Genomic DNA, 20,769 nt, shown 5'->3' with positions numbered 1-20,769 from the left:
AAAAAAACGCAGTAACGGTTGGAAATGTGGGTGACTATTTAAGGGAGCTTCTCCCACCTACCACTCCCACCTTTGACGTGTCTCACTCCACCATTAATGCCCTTCAAGCTCTCTTGCCCGATCTCTCTCTCTAGCCACTCAAACTTGTTGATTTGCTAGGGATTGAAGGAGGAGACCTAGATCTACACTTCCACCAAAGGATATTTGCTTCCCCCATACTTTCTTGTGTGGATTTTGTTACTCTTGGGCATTTGAGCACCCTAGACGGTTGAGGTCACCTCGGAGCCATATTCCATTGGGGTGAAGCTTTGTGGTTTTTGTTGGGAGACTCCAATTAAGTTGTGGAGAGAGCCCCAACCTTGTTTGTAAAGGTTCGGTCGCCGCCTTCAAGGGCACCAATAGTGGAATCACGGCATCTCGCATTGTGTGAGGGCGTGAGGAGAATACGGTGGCCCTAGTGGCTTCTTGGGGAGCATTGTGCCTCCACACCGCTCCAACGGAGATGTACTTCCTCTCAAAGGGAAGGAACTTCGGCAAGACAGCCTCGTCTCCACCGTCTTCATTCTTGGTTATCTCGTGCCTTTATTTAAGCAAGCTTACTTGTTTCATATCTCTTGCTTGCTTGTGTACCTATCCTCGTTGCATCATATAGGTTGCTCACCTAGTTGCATATCTAGACAACCTACTTTGATGCAAACTTTAAATTGTTAAAGAAAAGCTAAAAGTTGTTAGTTGCCTATTCAGCCCCCCTCTAGTCCACCATATCGATCCTTTCATCCGGCACCGACCCTGCCTAGCTCAGGGGCACCCTCACCGACCGGCCTCCCGATTCATCAGGTCCGGTTCCCGCCCTCCCCGCCGCCACTTCTAGTGTGCGCGGCTGGGTCTTCGCCATCGCCGGTCTACACCACGGCTCCGGAGCAACCGACCCCGTTTCCGTAGTTCGGCAGGCCATCCAGCTCCGCGGGTCCCTACTCGGAGTACTCCGACCAGGCGCCACCCGCCTCGCTGCTTCGCACCTCTGAGCCAGCTCGACACGGCGCTCCGACCCAGACACCGCCACGGTTTGCCAAGATCGACTTCGCCACCTATGACGGCATGGAGGACCCCCTCAACTGGCTCAACCAATTCGACCAGTTCTTTCGCGGGCAGCGCACCCTCGCATCGGAGCGTACCTGGCTCGCCTCGTATCACCTCCGCGGTGCGGCACAGACCTGGTATTATGCCCTCGAGCAGGACGAGGGCGCCATGCACCCTTGGGAGCGCTTCCGCGAGCTCTGTCTCCTTCGCTTTGGGCCTCCGGTTCGCGGGAACCGCCTGGCGGAGCTCGGCCGCCTTCCCTTCGCCTCCACGGTGCAGGACTACGCCGACCATTTCCAGGCCCTGGCATGCCATGCGTCGGGTGTGACGGCGCAGCAGCGGGCCGACCTCTTTGTCGGTGGACTTCCGGATCACATCCGCGTGGACGTGGAGCTTCGGGGACCCCAGGATCTCCAGTCGGCCATGTACTACGCCCGCGCTTTCGAGCGCCGCGCGGTGGCCATCCAGCAGGAATCACCATCCCGGACCGCTGGGTCGCTACCCGGGCCGGATTCCGCACAGGGTCGGCCTGCACAGGCTACTGCGGCACCCCTCGCCGTGACTGCGGCACGCCCGTTCCGCCGGCTCACCTCAGCCGAGCTACTCGAGCATCGCCGCGAAGGGTTGTGCTTCAACTGCGACGAGCCCTACACGCCCGGCCATGCTTGCCCGCGACTCTTCTACCTGGAGGTTGCAGACTACATTCCGGAGGACGCCGTCGCCGCCGACCTGGCCGCCCCAGCTGTAGAGAAGTTGTTTGACGCTGGTTGATCACGTAAAGGAGTTCCGCAAGCGCTTCCCCACCTTACAGCTCGAGGACGAGCTGTTTGTGCAGGCGGGGAGAAGTGTTATGGCCGGTTTAGCTAGGCCCACCGGGCAATCTTATCCCACAAGTTATCTTAGGTTAATTCTTCTACAAGTTATCTAGGTTATAAATATAGGCTGTAAGACTCTTTTTGGAATTAAGCAATAAGAAGATTATTATCTCTATTGCCCGGCTCACAGAGGAGCCAGAACCCTAGCCGCCTTTAACCCTAGCCGCTGCCGCCATCTCCCTCCTCTTCCGCGACGGCGCTCAACCGCCGGCGCGGCCGCTCATTGCCTTGCCCAGCTCCCTCCTTCCCCTACTGCTTACGCCCCAGGCCTGGTAGGGTACAAGTTCCTACCACTAGCACATAAGCAGGATGTAATTGAAATGATGAAGCTTGCAATGTGGTGTTTGCAGATTGATTGCAAAAGAAGGCCTAAAATGTCCGAGGTAGTCAAGGTCTTGGAAGGTGCCATGAATGCAGAGAGCAACATTGATCATAACTTTGTTGCAACAAATCAAGTGTATTTCGGTGCTGATGGAAATGTGGTCTCCTCGGTTCCACCACTAGTAGAAAAAGGGTCAAACGTGAAGCACATTAGTGCCGGTTTGATTTTGGCCCGGTACTAATGGTACCATTAGTGCCGGTTTGAACGGATTTGCATTAATGCCGGTTCGTGTTGAACCTTTAGTACCGGTTCGTGGCACGAACTGATACTAAAGGGGTGGTGGCAGGCTGGCGTCAGGCCGGGGCCCCGCGAGCCTCTTTAGTCCCGGTTTGTGGCACAAACCGGTACTAAAGGGCCAACCTTTAGTACCGGTTCGTGCCACGAACCGTCGCTAAAGGGGTCTAACCTATAGTCCCGGTTGGAGTCACAAACCGGGACTATAGGGCAATTTTCAAACTTGAAAAAAGCATAACTAAATCATCCTAATTCAGAAAAATACATATAATATATCAAAATTTGCAGAACAAAAAGATTGATCCGCTGAAACAACCAGTTTTCCATTTCGACAATTTTTTAAAATCACAAAATTCCAAAGGGAAAATAGAGTTTTTGGGCGTTTTAGACGTTTTTTCCTGAAAGTGTGACCATGCTTTCTAACAGCTAGTACTTGTTGGGGCACACATTCAGGGGGAGTTCCGTCTAGATTTCATTGACTTATCTCTCGCAAATCGTGTTGTTGTCATCATCCACCAAAAAGGGGGAGATTGAAAGGGCATTTCTCTACTTTATGTTTTGGCTGATGATGACAACCCTTTGTGGTCTAATCGTGTGCTATATGTTTCAGGTTCTCGATGCTTAGGCTTACATCGGATTGCTATTGCCTCTCGAAGGAAACGATCGAAGACGTGTCCTCTATGCTTTTATTTTCTTTGGTCGTAGAGTACCCGTACTATCAAGAGGGAATCCTCATTAAGAAGCTCTGGGGGAATCAGTTCACGTACACTTTTCTCACCCTCTCTTTGCCTTCCTCAGGTGTGCGTGAGAGAGAGAGTTTTCCTTGCCTCTTCCCCTCTTTCCTGCTCACTGTTTCTGCCCAGCCGTTGTACCGCTCTCTAGAGCGGTTGTACCGCTGGGTCTTGTCTCTCACCAGCTTTGCTCGAGCGGTTGTACCGCTGCCTCTGGGCGGTGGTACCGCCACCATGCTCTGCAACAGCTGGGGCGGTGGTTCCGTCCATGCACCGCTCAAATACCGCTCTCGCTTCTGGTTTGATGCGGTTCTTGGGCGGTAGTGGCCCGGTTGGTCCGGTCGTTCCACGATGACCGGTACCACCGGTGGTCCGAGCGGTTCTTCCGCTCAGAACTTAGCCGCCCAAGAGCTCAAGGCCATGCGGTTGTTCCGGCCAGGCACCGCCCAAGTACCGGTCAAGCTCCTGTTTTGATGCGGTGGTTGTGCGGTAGCCAGGCGGTTAGTCCGGTTATTTTTCTTAGCCGGTACTACCGCCCGCCTGTCCGGTTGTACCGCTTGGTAGGGTTCTGCAGTTACACCGTGAGTCCCGGATGTACCGGGACGAGGACCGGATGTACCGCTGCAGTGCAAAAAAACACAGTAACGGTTGGAAATGTGGGTGACTATTTAAGGGAGCTTCTCCCACCAACCACTCCCACCTTTGACCTCTCTCACTCCACCATTAATGCCCTTCAAGCTCTCTTGCCCGATCTCTCTCTCTAGCCACTCAAACTTGTTGATTTTCTAGGGATTGAAGGAGGAGACCTAGATCTACACTTACACCAAAGGATATTTGCTTCCCCCATACTTTCTTGTGTGGATTTTGTTACTCTTGGGCATTTGAGCACCCTAGACGGTTGAGGTCACCTCGGAGCCATATTCCATTGTGGTGAAGCTTCATGGTTTTTGTTGGGAGCCTCCAATTAAGTTGTGGAGAGAGCCCCGACCTTGTTTGTAAAGGTTCGGTCACCGCCTTCAAGGGCACCAATTGTGGAATCACGGCATCTCGCATTGTGTGAGGGCGTGAGGAGAATACGGTGGCCCTAGTGGCTTCTTGGGGAGCATTGTGCCTCCACACCGCTCCAACGGAGATGTACTTCCTCTCAAAGGGAAGGAACTTCGGCAAGACATCCTCGTCTCCACCGTCTCCATTCTTGGTTATCTCGTGCCTTTATTTAAGCAAGCTTACTTGTTTCATATCTCTTGCTTGCTTGTGTACCTATCCTCGTTGCATCATATAGGTTGCTCACCTAGTTGCATATCTAGACAACCTACTTTGATGCAAACTTTAAATTGTTAAAGAAAAGCTAAAAGTTGTTAGTTGCCTATTCACCCCCCTCTAGTCAACCATATCGATCCTTTCATCCGGCTCCGACCCTGCCTAGCTCAGGGGCACCCTCACCGACCGGCCTCCCGATTCATCAGGTCCGGTTCCCGCCCTCCCCGTCGCCACTTCCAGCGTGGGCGGCTGGGTCTTCACCATCGCCCGTCTACACCACGGCTCCGGAGCAACCGACCCCGTTTCCGCAGTTCGGCAGGCCATCCAGCTCCGCGGGTCCCTACCCGGAGTACTCCGACCAGGCGCCACCCGCCTCGTTGCTTCGCACCTCTGAACCAGCTCGACACGGCGCTCCGACCCAGACCGCCACGGTTTGCCAAGATCGACTTCGCCACCTATGACGGCACGGAGGACCCCCTCAACTGGCTTAACCAATTCGACCAGTTCTTTCGCGGGCAGCGCACCCTCGCATCGGAGCGTACCTGGCTCGCCTCGTATCACCTCCGCGGCGCGGCACAGACCTGGTATTACGCCCTCGAGCAGGACGAGGGCGCCATGCACCCTTGGGAGCGCTTCCGCGAGCTCTGTCTCCTTCGCTTTGGGCCTCCGGTTCGCGGGAACCGCCTGGCGGAGCTCAGCCGCATTCCCTTCGCCTCTACGGTGCAGGACTACGCCGACCATTTCCAGGCCCTGGCAGGATCTCCAGTCGGCCATTTACTACGCACGCGCTTTCGAGCGCCGTGCGGTGGCCATCCAGCAGGAATCACCATCCCGGACCGCTGGGTCGCTACCCGGGCCGGATTCCGCATAGGGTCGGCCTGCACAGGCTACTACGGCACCCCTCGCCGTGACCGCGACACGCCCGTTCCGCCGGCTCACCTCAGCCGAGCTACTCGAGCGTCGCCGCTAAGGGTTGTGCTTCAACTGCGACGAGCCCTACACGCCCGGCCATGCTTGCCCGCGACTCTTCTACCTGGAGGTTGCAGACTACATTCCGGAGGACGCCGTCGCCGCCGACCTGGCCGCCCCAGCTGTAGAGAAGGTGTTTGATGCTGGTTGATCACGTAAAGGAGTTCCGCAAGCGCTTCCCCACCTTACAGCTCGAGGACGAGCTGTTTATGCAGGCGGGGAGAAGTGTTATGGCCGGTTTAGCTAGGCCCACCAGGCAATCATAGCCCACAAGTTATCTGAGGTTAATTCTTCTGCAAGTTATCTAGGTTATAAATATAGGCTGTAAGACTCTTTTTGGAATTAAGCAATAAGAAGATTATTATCTCTATTGCCCGGCTCCCAGAGGAGCCGGAACCCTAGCCGCCTTTAACCCTAGCCGCCGCCGCCATCTCCCTCCTCTTCCGCGACGGCGCTCAACCACCGGCGCTGCCGCTCATCGCCTCGCCCAGCTCCCACCTTCCCCTATTGCTTACGCCCCAGGCCTGGTAGGGTAGAAGTTCCTACCACTAGCACATAAGCAGGATGTAATTGAAATGATGAAGCTCGCAATGTGGTGTTTGCAGATTGATTGCAAAAGAAGGCCTAAAATGTCCGAGGTAGTCAAGGTCTTGGAAGGTGCCATGAATGCAGAGAGCAACATTGATCATAACTTTGTTGCAACAAATCAAGTGTATTTCGGCTCTGATGGAAATGTGGTCTCCTCGGTTCCACCACTAGTATAAAAAGGGTCAAACGTGAAGCACATTAGTGCCGGTTTGATTTTGGCCCGGTACTAATGGTACCATTAGTGCCGGTTCGAACGGATTTGCATTAATGCCGGTTTGTGTTGAACCTTTAGTACCGGTTCGTGGCACGAACCGGTACTAAACGGGTGGTGGCAGGCTGGCGTCAGGCCGGGGCTCCACGAGCCTCTTTAGTCCCGGTTTGTGGCACAAACCGGTACTAAAGGGCCAACCTTTAGTACCGGTTCGTGCCACGAACCGGCACTAAAGGGGTCTAACCTATAGTCCCGGTTGGAGTCACAAACCGGGACTATAGGGCAATTTTCAAACTTGAAAAAATCATAACTAAATCATCCTAATTCAGAAAAATACATATAATATATCAAAATTTGCAGAACAAAAAGATTGATCCGCTGAAACTACCAGTTTTCCGTTACGACAATTTTTTAAAATCACAAAATTCCAAAGGGAAAATAGAGCTTTTGGGCGTTTTAGACGTTTTTTCCTGAAAGTGTGACCATGCTTTCTAACAGCTAGTACTTGTTGGGGCACACATTCAGGGGGAGTTCCGTCTTGATTTCATTGAATTATCTCTCGCAAATCATGTTGTTGTCATCATCCACCAAAAAGGGGGAGATTGAAAGGGCATTTCTCTACTTTATGTTTTGGATGATGATGACAACCCTTTGTGGTCTAATCGTGTGCTATATGTTTCAGGTTCTCGATGCTTAGGCTTACATCGGATTGCTATTGCCTCTCGAAGAAAAAGATCAAAGACGTGTCCTCTACGCTTTTATTTTCTTTGGTCGTAGAGTACCCGTACTATCAAGAGGGAATCCTCATTAGGAAGCTCTAGGGGAATCAGTTCACGTACACTTTTGTCACCCTCTCTTTGCCTTCCTCAGGTGTGAGAGAGAGAGAGTTTTCCTTGCCTCTTCCCCTCTTTCCTGCTCACTGTTTCTGCCCAGCGGTTGTACCGCTCTCTGGAGTGGTTGTACCGCTAGGTCTTGTCGCTCACCAGCTTTGCTCGAGTGGTTGTACCGCTGCCTCCGGGCGGTGGTACCGCCACCATGCTCTGCAACAGCTGGGGCGGTGGTTCCGTCCATGCACCGCTCAAGTACCGCTCTCGCTTCTGGTTTGATGCGGTTCTTGGGTGGTAGTGGCCCGGTTGGTCCGGTCGTTCCACGATGACCGGTACCACCGGTGGTTCGAGCGGTTCTTCCGCTCAGAACTTAGCCGCCCAAGAGCTCAAGGCCATGCGGTTGTTCCGGCCAGGCACCGTCCAAGTACCGGTCAAGCTCCTGTTTAGATGCGGTGGTTGTGCGGTAGCCAGGCGGTTAGTCCGGTTATTTTTCTTAGCCGGTACTACCGCCCGCCTGTCCGGTTGTATCGCTTGGTAGTGTTCTGCAGTTACACCGTGAGTCCCGGTTGTACCGGGACGAGGACCGGATGTACCGCTGCAGTGCAAAAAAACGCAGTAATGGTTGGAAATGTGGGTGACTATTTAAGGGAGCTTCTCCATCCTACCACTCCCACCTTTGACCTCTCTCACTCCACCATTAATGCCCTTCAAGATCTCTTGCCCAATCTCTCTCTCTAGCCACTCAAACTTGTTGATTTGCTAGGGATTGAAGGAGGAGACCTAGATCTACACTTCCACCAAAGGATATTTGCTTCCCCCATACATTCTTGTGTGGATTTTGTTACACTTGGGCGTTTGAGCACCCTAGACGGTTGAGGTCACCTTGGAGCCATATTCCATTGTGGTGAAGCTTCGTGGTTTTTGTAGGGAGCCTCCAATTAAGTTGTGGAGAGAGCCCCAACCTTGTTTGTAAAGGTTCGGTCGCCGCCTTCAAGGGCACCAATAGTGGAATCACGGCATCTCGCATTGTGTGAGGGCGTGAGGAGAATACGGTGGCCCTAGTGGCTTCTTGGGGAGCATTGTGCCTCCACACCGCTCCAACGGAGATGTACTTCCTCTCAAAGGGAAGGAACTTCGGCAAGACATCCTCATCTCCACCGTCTCCACCCTTGGTTATCTCGTGCCTTTATTTAAGCAGGCTTACTTGTTTCATATCTCTTGCTTGCTTGTGTACCTATCCTCGTTGCATCATATAAGTTGCTCACCTAGTTGCATATCTAGACAACCTACTTTGATGCAAAGTTTAAATTGTTAAAGAAACGCTAAAAATTGTTAGTTGCCTATTCACCCCCCTCTAGTCAACCATATCGATCCTTTCAACCGGCACCGACCCTGCCTAGCTCAGGGGCACCCTCGCCGACCGGCCTCCCGATTCATCAGGTCCGGTTCCCGCCCTCCCCGTCGCCACTTCCAACGTGGGCGGCTGGGTCTTCGCCATTGCCGGTCTACACCACGGCTCCGGAGCAACCGACCCCGTTTCCACAGTTCGGCAGGCTATCCTGCTCCACGGGTCCCTACCCGGAGTACTCCGACCAGGCGCCACCCGCGTCGCTGCTTCGCACCTCTGAGCCAGCTCGACACGGCGCTCCGACCCAGACACCGCCATGGTTTGCCAAGATCGACTTCGCCACCTATGACGGCACGGAGGACCCCCTCAACTGGCTCAACCAATGCGACCAGTTCTTTCACGGGCAGCGCACCCTCGCATTGGAGCGTACCTGGCTCGCCTTGTATCACCTCCGCGGCGCGGCACAGACCTGGTATTATGCCCTCGAGTAGGACGAGGGCGCCATGCCCCCTTGGGAGCGCTTCCGCGACCTCTGCCTTATTCGCTTTGGGCCTCCAGTTCGCGGGAGCCGCCTGGCGGAGCTCGGCCGCCTTCCCTTCGCCTCCATGGTGCAGGACTACGCCGACCATTTCCAGGCCCTGGCATGCCATGCGTCGGGTGTGACGGCGCAGCAGCGGGCCGACCTCTTTATCGGTGGACTTCCGGATCACATCCGCGTGGATGTGGAGCTTTGGGGACCCCAGGATCTCTAGTCGGCCATGTACTACGCCCGCGGTTTCGAGCGCCGCGCGGTGGCCATCCAGCAGGAATCACCATCCCGGACCGCTGGGTCGCTACCCGGGCCAGATTCCGCACAGGGTCGGTCTGCACAGGCTACTGCGGCACCCCTCGCCGTGACCGCGGCACGCCCGTACCGCCGGCTCACCTCAGCCGAGCTACTCGAGCGTCGCCGCCAAGGGTTGTGCTTCAACTGTGACAACCCTACACGCCCGGCCATGCTTGCCCGCGAATCTTCTACCTGGAGGTTGCAGATTACATTCCGGAGGACGCCGTCGCCGCCGACCTAGCCGCCCCAGCTGTAGAGAAGGTGTTTGACGCTAGTTGATCACGTAAAGGAGTTCCGCAAGCGCTTCCCCACCTTACAGCTTGAGGACGAGCTATTTGTGCAGGCGGGGAGAAGTGTTATGGCCGGTTTAGCTAGGCCCACCGGGAAATCTTAGCCCACAAGTTATCTTAGGTTAATTCTTCTGCAAGTTATCTAGGTTATAAATATAGGCTGTAAGACTCTTTTTGGAATTAAGCAATAAGAAGATTATTATCTCTATTGCCCGGCTCCCAGAGGAGCCGAAACCCTAGCCGCCTTTAACCCTAGCCGCCGCCATCTCCCTCCTCTTCCGCGACGGCGCTCAACCGCCGGCATGGCCGCTCATCGCCTCGCCCAGCTCCCTCCTTCCCCTACTGCTTACGCCCCAGGCCGGGTAGGGTACAAGTTCCTACCACTAGCACATAAGCAGGATGTAATTGAAATGATGAAGCTCGCAATGTGGTGTTTGCAGATTGATTGCAAAAGAAGGCCTAAAATGTCTGAGGTAGTCAAGGTCTTGGAAGGTGCCATGAATGCAGAGAGCAACATTGATCATAACTTGGTTGCAACAAATCAAGTGTATTTCGGCGCTGAAGGAAATGTGGTCTCCTCGGTTCGACCACTAGTAGAAAAAGGGTCAAACGTGAAGCACATTAGTGCCGGTTTGATTTTGTCCCAGTACTAATGGTACCATTAGTGCCGGTTCGAACGGATTTCCATTAATGCCAGTTCGTGTTGAACCTTTAGTACCGGTTCGTGGCACGAACCGGTACTAAAGGGGTGGTGGCAGGCTGGCGTCTGGTCGGGGCCCCACGAGCCTCTTTAGTCCCGGTTTGTGGCACAAACCGGTACTAAAGGGCCAAGCTTTAGTACCGGTTCGTGCCACGAACCGGCACTAAAGGGGTCTAACCTATAGTCCCGGTTGGAGTCACAAACCGGGACTATAGGGCAATTTTCAAACTTGAAAAATCATAACTAAATCATCCTAATTCGGAAAAATACATATAATATATCAAAATTGCAGAACAAAACGATTGATCCGCTGAAACAACCAGTTTTCCATTTCGACAATTTTTAGAAGTCACAAAATTCCAAAGGGAAAATAGAGTTTTTGGGCGTTTTAGACGTTTTTAGACGTTTTTTCCTGAAAGTGTGACCATGCTTTCTAACAGCTAGTACTTGTTGGCGCACACATTCAGGGGGAGTTCCATCTAGATTTCATTGACTTATCTCTCGCAAATCGTGTTGTTGTCATCATCCACCAAAAAGGGGGAGATTGAAAGGACATTTCTCTACTTTATGTTTTGGATGATGATGACAACCCTGTGTGGTCTAATCGTGTGCTATATGTTTCAGGTTCTCGATGCTTAGGCTTACATCGGATTGCTATTGCCTCTCGAAGGAAAAGATCGAAGACGTGTCCTCTACGCTTTCATTTTCTTTGGTCGTATAGTACCCGTACTATCAAGAGGGAATCCTCATTAGGAAGCTCTGGGGGAATCAGTTCACGTACACTTTTCTCACCCTCTCTTTGCCTTCCTCAGGTGTGTGAGAGAGAGAGTTTTCCTTGCCTCTTCCCCTCTTTCCTGCTCATTGTTTCTGCCCAGCGGATGTACCGCTCTCTGGAGCGGTTGTACCACTGGGTCTTGTCGCTCACCAGCTTTGCTCGAGCGGTTGTACCGCTGCCTCTGGGCGGTGGTACCGCCACCATGCTCTGCAACAGCTGGGGCGGTGGTTCCGTCCATGCACCGCTCAAGTACCGCTCTCGCTTCTGGTTTGATGTGGTTCTTGGGCGGTAGTGGCCCGGTTGGTCCGGTCGTTCCACGATGACCAGTACCACCGGTGGTCCGAGCGGTTCTTCCGCTCAGAACTTAGCCGCCCAAGAGCTCAAGGCCATGCGGTTGTTCCGGCCAGGCACCGCCCAAGTACCGTTCAAGCTCCTGTTTTGATGCGGTGGTTGTGCGGTAGCCAGGCGGTTAGTCCGGTTATTTTTCTTAGCCGGTACTACTGCCCGCCTGTCCGATTGTACCGCTTGATAGGGTTCTGCAGTTACAGCATGAGTCCCGGTTGTACCGGGACGAGGACCGGATGTACCGCTGCAGTGCAAAAAAACGCAGTAACGGTTGGAAATGTGGGTGACTATTTAAGGGAGCTTCTCCCACCTACCACTCCCACCTTTGACCTCTCTCACTCCACCATTAATGCCCTTCAAGCTCTCTTGCCCGATCTCTCTCTCTAGCAACTCAAACTTGTTGATTTGCTAGGGATTGAAGGAGGAGACCTAGATCTACACTTCCACCAAAGGATATTTGCTTCCCCCATACTTTCTTGTGTGGATTTTGTTACTCTTGGGCATTTCAGCACCCTAGACGGTTGAGGTCACCTCGGAGCCATATTCCATTGTGGTGAAGCTTCGTGGTTTTTGTTGGTAGCCTCCAATTAAGTTGTGGAGAGAGCCCCAACCTTGTTTGTAAAGGTTCGGTCGCCGCCTTCAAGGGCACCAATAGTGGAATCACGGCATCTCGCATTGTGTGAGGGCGTGAGGAGAATACGGTGGCCCTAGTGGCTTCTTGGGGAGCATTGTGCCTCCACACCGCTCCAACGGAGATGTACTTCCTCTCAAAGGGAAGGAACTTCGGCAAGACATCCTCCTCTCCACCGTCTCCACTCTTGGTTATCTTGTGCCTTTATTTAAGCAAGCTTACTTGTTTCATATCTCTTGCTTTCTTGTGTACCTATCCTCGTTGCATCATATAGGTTGCTCACCTAGTTGCATATCTAGACAACCTACTTTGATGCAAAGTTTAAATTGTTAAAGAAAAGCTAAAAATTGTTAGTTGCCTATTCACCCCCCCTCTAGTCAACCATATTGATCCTTTCAGCTGGCACCGACCCTGCCTAGCTCAGGGGCACCCTCACCGACCGGCCTCCCGATTCATCAGGTCCAGTTCCCGCCCTCCCCGTCGCCACTTCCAGCATGGGCGGCTGGGTCTTCGCCATCGCCGGTCTACACCACGGCTCCGGAGCAACCGACCCCGTTTCCGCAGTTCGGCAGGCCATCCAGCTCCGCGGGTCCCTACCCGGAGTACTCCGACCAGGCGCCACCCGCCTCGCTGCTTCGCAACTCTGAGCCAGCTCGACACGGCGCTCCGACCCAGACACCGCCATGGTTTGCCAAGATCGACTTCGCCACCTATGACGGCACGGAGGACCCCCTCAACTAGCTCAACCAATGCGACTAGTTCTTTCGCGGGCAGCGCACCCTCGCATCGGAGCGTACCTGGCTCGCCTCGTATCACCTCCGTGTCACGGCACAGACCTGGTATTACGCCCTCGAGCAGGACGAGGGCGCCATGCCCCCTTGGGAGCGCTTCCGCGAGCTCTGCCTCCTTCGCTTTGGGCCTCCGGTTCACGGGAACCGCCTGGCGGAGCTCGGCCGCCTTCCCTTCGCGTCCACGGTGTAGGACTACGCCGTCCATTTCCAGGCCCTGGCATGCCATGCGTCGGGTGTGACGGCGCAGCAGCGGGCCGACCTCTTTGTCGGTGGACTTCCGGATCACATCCGCGTGGATGTGGAGCTTCGGGGACCCCAGGATCTCCAGTCGGCCATGTACTACACCCGCGCTTTCGAGCGCCACGCGGTGGCCATCCAGCAGGAATCACCATCCCGGACAGCTGGGTCGCTACTCGGGCCAGATTCCGCACAGGGTCGGCCTGCACAGGCTACTGCGGCACCCCTCGCCGTGACCGCGGCACGCCCGTTCCGCCGGCTCACCTCAGCCGAGCTACTCGAGCGTCGCCGCCAAGGGTTGTGCTTCAACTGCGACGAGCCCTACACGCCCGGCCATGCTTGCCCGCGACTCTTCTACCTGGAGGTTGCAGACTACATTCCGGAGGACGCCGTCGCCGCCAACCTGGCCGCCCCAGCTGTAGAGAAGGTGTTTGACACTGGTTGATCACATAAAGGAGTTCTGCAAGCGCTTCCCCACCTTACAGCTCGAGGACGAGCTGTTTGTGCAGGCGGGGAGAAGTGTTATGGCCGGTTTAGCTAGGCCCACCGGGCAATCTTAGCCCACAAGTTTCTTAGGTTAATTCTTCTGCAAGTTATCTAGGTTATAAATATAGGCTGTAAGACTCTTTTTGGAATTAAGCAATAAGAAGATTATTATCTCTATTACCCGGCTCCGAGAGGAGCCGGAACCCTAGCCGCCTTTAACCCTAGCCGCCGCCGCCATCTCCTTCCTCTTCCGCGACGACGCTCAACTGCCGGCGCGACCGCTCATCGCCTCGCCCAGCTCCCTCCTTCCCCTACTGCTTACGCCCCAGGCCTGGTTGGGTACAAGTTCCTACCACGAGCACATAAGCAGGATGTAATTGAAATGATGAAGCTCGCAATGTGGTGTTTGCAGATTGATTGCCAAAGAAGGCCTAAAATGTCCGAGGTAGTCAAGGTCTTGGAAGGTGCCATGAATGCAGAGAGCAACATTGATCATAACTTTGTTGCAACAAATCAAGTGTGTTTCAGCGCTGAAGGAAATGTGGTCGCCTCGGTTCCACCACTAGTAGAAAAAGGGTCAAACGTGAAGCACATTAGTGCCGGTTTGATTTTGTCCCGGTACTAATGGTACCATTAGTGCCGGTTCGAACGGATTTGCATTAATGCCGGTGGTGGCAGGCTGGCGTCAGACCGGGGCCCCACAAGCCTCTTTAGTCCCGGTTTGTGGCACAAACCGGTACTAAAGGGCCAACCTTTAGTACCGGTTCGTGCCCCGAACCAGCACTAAAGGGGTCTAACCTATAGTCCCGGTTGGAGTCACAAACCGGGACTATAGGGCAATTTTCAAACTTGAAAAAATCATAACTAAATCATCCTAATTCGGAAAAATACATATAATATATCAAAATTTTCAGAACAAATAGGTTGATCCGCTGAAACAACCAGTTTTCCGTTTCGACAATTTTTAAAAATCACAAAATTCCAAAGGGAAAATAGAGTTTTTGGGCGTTTTAGACGTTTTTTAGACGTTTTTTCCTGAAAGTGTGACCATGCTTTATGACAGCTAGTACTTGTTGGGGCACACAGTCAGGGGGAGTTCCGTCTAGATTTCATTGACTTATCTCTCGCAAATCGTGTTGTTGTCATCATCCACCAAAAAGGGGGAGATTGAAAGGGCATTTCTCTACTTTATGTTTTGGATGATGATGACAACCCTTTGTGGTCTAATCTTGTGCTATATGTTTCAGGTTCTCGATGCTTAGGCTTACATCGGATTGCTATTGCCTCTCGAAGGAAAAGATCGAAGACGTGTCCTCTACGCTTTTATTTTCTTTGGTCGTAGAGTACCCGTACTATCAAGAGGGAATCCTCATTAGGAAGCTCTGGGGGAATCAGTTCACGTACACTTTTCTCACCCTCTCTTTGCCTTCCTCAGGTGTGTGAGAGAGAGAGAGTTTTCCTTGCCTCTTCCCCTCTTTCCTGCTCACTGTTTCTGCCCAGCGGATGTACCGCTCTCTAGAGCGGTTGTACCGCTGGGTCTTGTCGCTCACCAGCTTTGCTCGAGCGGTTGTATCGCTGCCTCTGGGCGGTGGTACCACAAGCATGCTCTGCAACAGCTGGGGCGGTGGTTCCGTCCATGCACCGCTCAAGTACCGCTCTCGCTTCTGGTTTGATGCGGTTCTTAGGCGGTAGTGGCCCGGTTAGTCCGGTCGTCACACGATGACCATTACCATCGGTGGTCCGAGCGGTTCTTCCGCTCAGAACTTAGCCGCCCAAGAGCTCAACGCCATGCGGTTGTTCCGGCCAGGCACCGCCCAAGTACCGGTCAAGCTCCTGTTTTGATGCGGTGGTTGTGCGGTAGCCAGGCGGTTAGTCCGGTTATTTTTCTTAGCCGGTACTACCGCCCGCCTATCCGGTTGTACCGCTTGGTAGGGTTCTGCAGTTACAACGTGAGTCCCGGTTGTACCGGGATGAGGACCGGATGTACCGCTGCAGTGCAAAAAACGCAGTAATGGTTGGAAATGTGGGTGACTATTTAAGGGAGCTTCTCTGACCTACCACTCCCACCTTTGACCTCTCTCACTCCACCATTAATGCCCTTCAAGCTCTCTTGCCCGATGTCTCTCTCTAGCCACTCAAACTTGTTGATTTGCTAGGGATTGAAGGAGGAGACCTAGATCTACACTTCCACCAAAGGATATTTGCTTCCCCCATACTTTCTTGTGTGGCTTTTGTTACTCTTGGGCATTTCAGCACCCTAGACGGTTGAGGTCACCTCGGAGCCATATTCCATTGTGGTGAAGCTTTGTGGTTTTTGTTGGTAGCCTCCAATTAAGTTTTGGAGAGAGCCCCAACCTTGTTTGTAAAGGTTCGGTCGCCGCCTTCAAGGGCACCAATAGTGGAATCACGGCATCTCGCATTGTGTGAGGGCGTGAGGAGAATACGGTGGCCCTAGTGGCTTCTTGGGGAGCATTGTGCCTCCACACCGCTCCAACGGAGATGTACTTCCTCTCAAAGGGAAGGAACTTTGGCAAGACATCCTCCTCTCCACCGTCTCCACTCTTGGTTATCTCGTGCCTTTATTTAAGCAAGCTTACTTGTTTCATATCTCTTGCTTGCTTGTGTACCTATCCTCGTTGCATCATATAGGTTGCTCACCTAGTTGCATATCTAGACGACCTACTTTGATGCAAAGTTTAAATTGTTAAAGAAAAGCTAAAAATTGTTAGTTGCCTATTCACCCCCCCCCCTCTAGTCAACCATATCGATCCTTTCAACTGGCACCAACCCTGCCTAGCTCAGGGGCGCCCTCACCGACCGGCCTCCCGATTCATCAGGTCCGGTTCCCGCCCTCCCCGTCGCCACTTCCAGCGTGGGCGGCTGGGTCTTCGCCATCGCCGGTCTACACCACGGCTCCGGAGCATCCGACCCCGTTTCCGCAGTTCGGCAGGCCATCCAGCTCCGCGGGTCCCTACCCGGAGTACTCCGACCAGGCGCCACCCGCCTCGCTGCTTCGCAACTCTGAGCCAGCTCGACACGGCGCTCCGACCCAGACACCGCCATGGTTTGCCAAGATCGACTTCGCCGCCTATGACGGCACGGAGGACCCCCTCAACTGGCTCAACCAATGCGACCAGTTCTTTCGCGGGCAGCGCACCCTCGCATCGGAGCGTACCTGGCTCGCCTCGTATCACCTCCGTGGCACGGCACAGACCTGGTATTACGCCCTCGAGCAGGACGAGGGCGCCATGCCCCCTTGGGAGCGCTTCCATGAGCTCTGCCTCCTTCACTTTGGGCCTCCGGTTCACGGGAGCCGCCTGGCGGAGCTCGGCCGCCTTCCCTTCGCCTCCACGGTGTAGGACTACCCCGACCATTTCCAGGCCCTGGCATGCCATGCGTCGGGTGTGACGGCGCAGCAGCGGGCCGACCTCTTTGTCGGTGGACTTCCGGATCACCTCCGCGTGGACGTGGAGCTTCGGGGACCCCGGGATCTCTAGTCGGCCATGTACTACGCCCGCGCTTTTGAGCGCCGCGCGGTGGCCATCCAGCAGGAATCACCATCCCGGACAGCTGGGTCGCTACCCGGGCCGGATTCCGCACAGGGTCGGCCTGCACAGGCTACTGCGGCACTCCTCGCCGTGACCGCGGCATGCCCGTTCCGCCGGCTCACCTCAGCCGAGCTACTCGAGCATCGCCGCCAAGGGTTGTGCTTCAACTGCGATGAGCCCTACACGCCCGGCCATGCTTGCCCGCGACTCTTCTACCTGGAGGTTGCAGACTACATTCCGGAGGACGCCGTCGCCGCCGACCTGGCCGCCCCAGCTGTAGAGAAGGTGTTTGACGCTGGTTGATCACATAAAGGAGTTCTGCAAGCGCTTCCCCACCTTACAGCTCGAGGACGAGCTGTTTGTGCAGGCGGGGAGAAGTGTTATGGCCGGTTTAGCTAGGCCCACCGGGCAATCTTAGCCCACAAGTTATCTTAGGTTAATTCTTCTGTAAGTTATCAAGGTTATAAATATAGGCTGTAAGACTCTTTTTGGAATTAAGCAATAAGAAGATTATTATCTCTATTGCCCGGCTCCCAGAGGAGCCGGAACCCTAGCCGCCTTTAACCCTAGCCGCCGCTGCCATCTCCTTCCTCTTCCACGACGGCGCTCAACCGCCGGCGCGGCCGCTCATCGCCTCGCCCAGCTCCCTCCTTCCCCTACTGCTTACGCCCCAGGCCTGGTAGGGTACAAGTTCCTACCACTAGCACATAAGCAGGATGTAATTGAAATGATGAAGCTCGCAATGTGGTGTTTGCAGATTGATTGCAAAAGAAGGCCTAAAATGTCCGAGGTAGTCAAGGTCTTGGAAGGTGCCATGAATGCAGAGAGCAACATTGATCATAACTTTGTTGCAACAAATCAAGTGTATTTCGGCGCTGATGGAAATGTGGTCTCCTCGGTTCCACCACTAGTAGAAAAAGGGTCAAACGTGAAGCACATTAGTGCCGGTTTGATTTTGGCCCGGTACTAATGGTACCATTAGTGCCGGTTCGAACGGATTTGCATTAATGCCGGTTCGTGTTGAACCTTTAGTACCGGTTCGTGGCACAAACCGGTACTAAAGGGGTGGTGGCAGGCTGGCGTCAGGCCGGGGCCCCACGAGCCTCTTTAGTCCCGGTTTGTGGCACAAACCGGTACTAAAGGGCCAACCTTTAGTACCGGTTCGTGCCACGAACCGGCACTAAAGGGGTCTAACCTATAGTCCCGGTTGGAGTCACAAACCGGGACTATAGGGCAATTTTCAAACTTGAAAAATTCATAACTAAATCATCCTAATTCAGAAAAATACATATAATATATCAAAATTTGCAGAACAAAAAGGTTGATCCGCTGAAATAACCAGTTTTCCGTTTCGACAATTTTTTAAAATCACAAAATTCCAAAGGGAAAATAGAGTTTTTGGGCGTTTTAGATATTTTTTCCTGAAAGTGTGACCATGCTTTCTAACAGCTAGTACTTGTTGGGGCACACATTCAGGGGGAGTTCCGTCTCGATTTCATTGACTTATCTCTCACAAGTCGTGTTGTTGTCATCATCCACCAAAAAGGGGGAGATTGATAGGGCATTTCTCTACTTTATGTTTTGGATGATGATGACAACCCTTTGTGGTCTAATCGTGTGCTATATGTTTCAGGTTCTCGATCCTTAGGCTTACATCGGATTGCTATTGCCTCTCGAAGGAAAAGATCGAAGACATGTCCTCTACGCTTTTATTTTCTGTGGTCGTAGAGTACCCGTACTATCAAAAGGGAATCCTCATTAGGAAGCTCTGGGGGAATCAGTTCACGTACACTTTTCTCACCCTCTCTTTGCCTTCCTCAGGTGTGTGAGAGAGAGAGAGTTTTCCTTGCCTCTTCCCCTCTTTCCTGCTCACTGTTTCTGCCCAGCGGTTGTACCGCTCTCTGGAGCGGTTGTACCGCTGGGTCTTGTCACTCACCAGCTTTGCTCGAGCGGTTGTACCGCTGCCTCTGGGCGGTGGTACCGCCACCATGCTCTGTAACAGCTGGGGCAGTGGTTCCGTCCATGCACCGCTCAAGTACCGCTGTCGCTTCTGGTTTGATGCGGTTCTTGGGTGGTAGTGGCCCGGTTGGTCCGGTCGTTCCACGATGACCGGTACCACCGGTGGTCCGAGCGGTTCTTCCGCTCAGAACTTAGCCGCCCAAGAGCTCAAGGCCATGCGGTTGTTCCGGCCAGGCACCGCCCAAGTACCGGTCAAGCTCCTGTTTTGATGCGGTGGTTGTGCGGTAGCCAGGCGGTTAGTCCGGTTATTTTTCTTAGGTACTACCGCCCGCCTGTCCGGTTGTACCGCTTGGTAGGGTTCTCCAGTTACACCGTGAGTCCCGGTTGTATCGGGACGAGGACCGGATGTACCGCTGCAGTGCAAAAAAATGAAGTAACGGTTGGAAATGTGGGTGACTATTTAAGGGAGCTTCTCCCACCTACCACTCCCACCTTTGACCTCTCTCACTCCACCATTAATGCCCTTCAAGCTCTCTTCCCGATCTCTCTCTCTAGCCACTCAAACTTGTTGATTTCCTAGGGATTGAAGGAGGAGACCTAGATCTACACTTCCACCAAAGGATATTTGCTTCCCCCATACTTTCTTGTGTGGATTTTGTTACTCTTGGGCGTTTGAGCACCCTAGACGGTTGAGGTCACCTCGGAGCCATATTCCATTGTGGTGAAGCTTCGTGGTTTTGTTGGGAGCCTCCAATTAAGTTGTGGAGAGAGCCCCAACCTTGTTTGTAAAGGTTCAGTCGTCGCCTTCAAGGGCACCAATAGTGGAATCACGGCATCTCGCATTGTGTGAGGGCGTGAGGAGAATACGGTGGCCCTAGTGGATTCTTGGGGAGCATTGTGCCTCCACACCGCTCCAACGGAGATGTACTTCCTCTCAAAGGGAAGGAACTTCGGCAAGACATCCTCGTCTCCACCATCTCCACTCTTGGTTATCTCATGCCTTTATTTAAGCAAGCTTACTTGTTTCATATCTCTTGCTTGCTTGTGTACCTATCCTCGTTGCATCATATAGGTTGCTCACCTAGTTGCATATCTAGACAACCTACTTTGATGCAAAGTTTAAATTGCTAAAGAGAAGCTAAAAATTGTTAGTTGCCTATTCACCCCCCCCCCTCTAGTCAACCATATCGATCCTTTCAATCGGCACTGACCCTGCCTACCTTAGGGGCACCCTCACCGACCGGCCTCCCGATTCATCAGGTCCGGTTCCCGCCCTCCCCGTCGCCACTTCCAGCGTGGGCGGCTGGGTCTTCGCCATCGCCGGTCTACACCACGGCTTCGGAGCAACCGACCCCGTTTCCGCAGTTCGGCAGGCCATCCAGCTCCGCGGGTCCCTACCTGGAGTACTCCGGCCAGGCGCCACCCGCCTCGCTGCTTCGCACCTCTGAGCCAGCTCGACACGGCGCTCCGACCCAGACACCGGCACGGTTTTCCAAGATCGACTTCGCCAACTATGCCGGCACGGAGGACCCCCTCAACTGGCTCAACCAATGGGACCAGTTCTTTCGCGGGCAGCGCACCCTCGCATCGGAGCGTACCTGGCTCGCCTCGTATCACCTCCGCGGCGCGGCACAGACCTGGTATTACGCCCTCGAGCAGGACGAGGGCGCCATGCC

The 20,769-nt window shown here is 53.8% G+C and overlaps 2 protein-coding genes across 2 annotated transcripts in view; both read left to right on the top strand.

Moving 5' to 3' along the window:
- LOC147977654 (G-type lectin S-receptor-like serine/threonine-protein kinase SD2-5) overlaps positions 1–20,769 on the top strand; it is a 75,480-nt gene that overhangs the window by 22,539 nt on the left and 32,172 nt on the right. The window lies entirely within an intron of this gene.
- Positions 1,249–1,878, top strand: LOC147977657 (uncharacterized). Its single transcript, XM_087545860.1, has one exon. The coding sequence runs from the start codon at positions 1,249–1,251 to the stop codon at positions 1,849–1,851; it is 603 nt and encodes a 200-aa protein (XP_087401986.1). The 3' UTR covers positions 1,852–1,878.

The sequence above is a fragment of the Triticum urartu genome, chromosome 3A (assembly GCF_056163025.1).
Source record: "Triticum urartu cultivar PI428250 chromosome 3A, HENAU_Tu73, whole genome shotgun sequence".
NCBI classification, from domain to species: domain Eukaryota; kingdom Viridiplantae; phylum Streptophyta; class Magnoliopsida; order Poales; family Poaceae; genus Triticum; species Triticum urartu.
The sequence above is the reverse complement of the archived record's forward strand: the minus strand, read 5'-3'. Positions and strand labels throughout refer to the sequence as shown.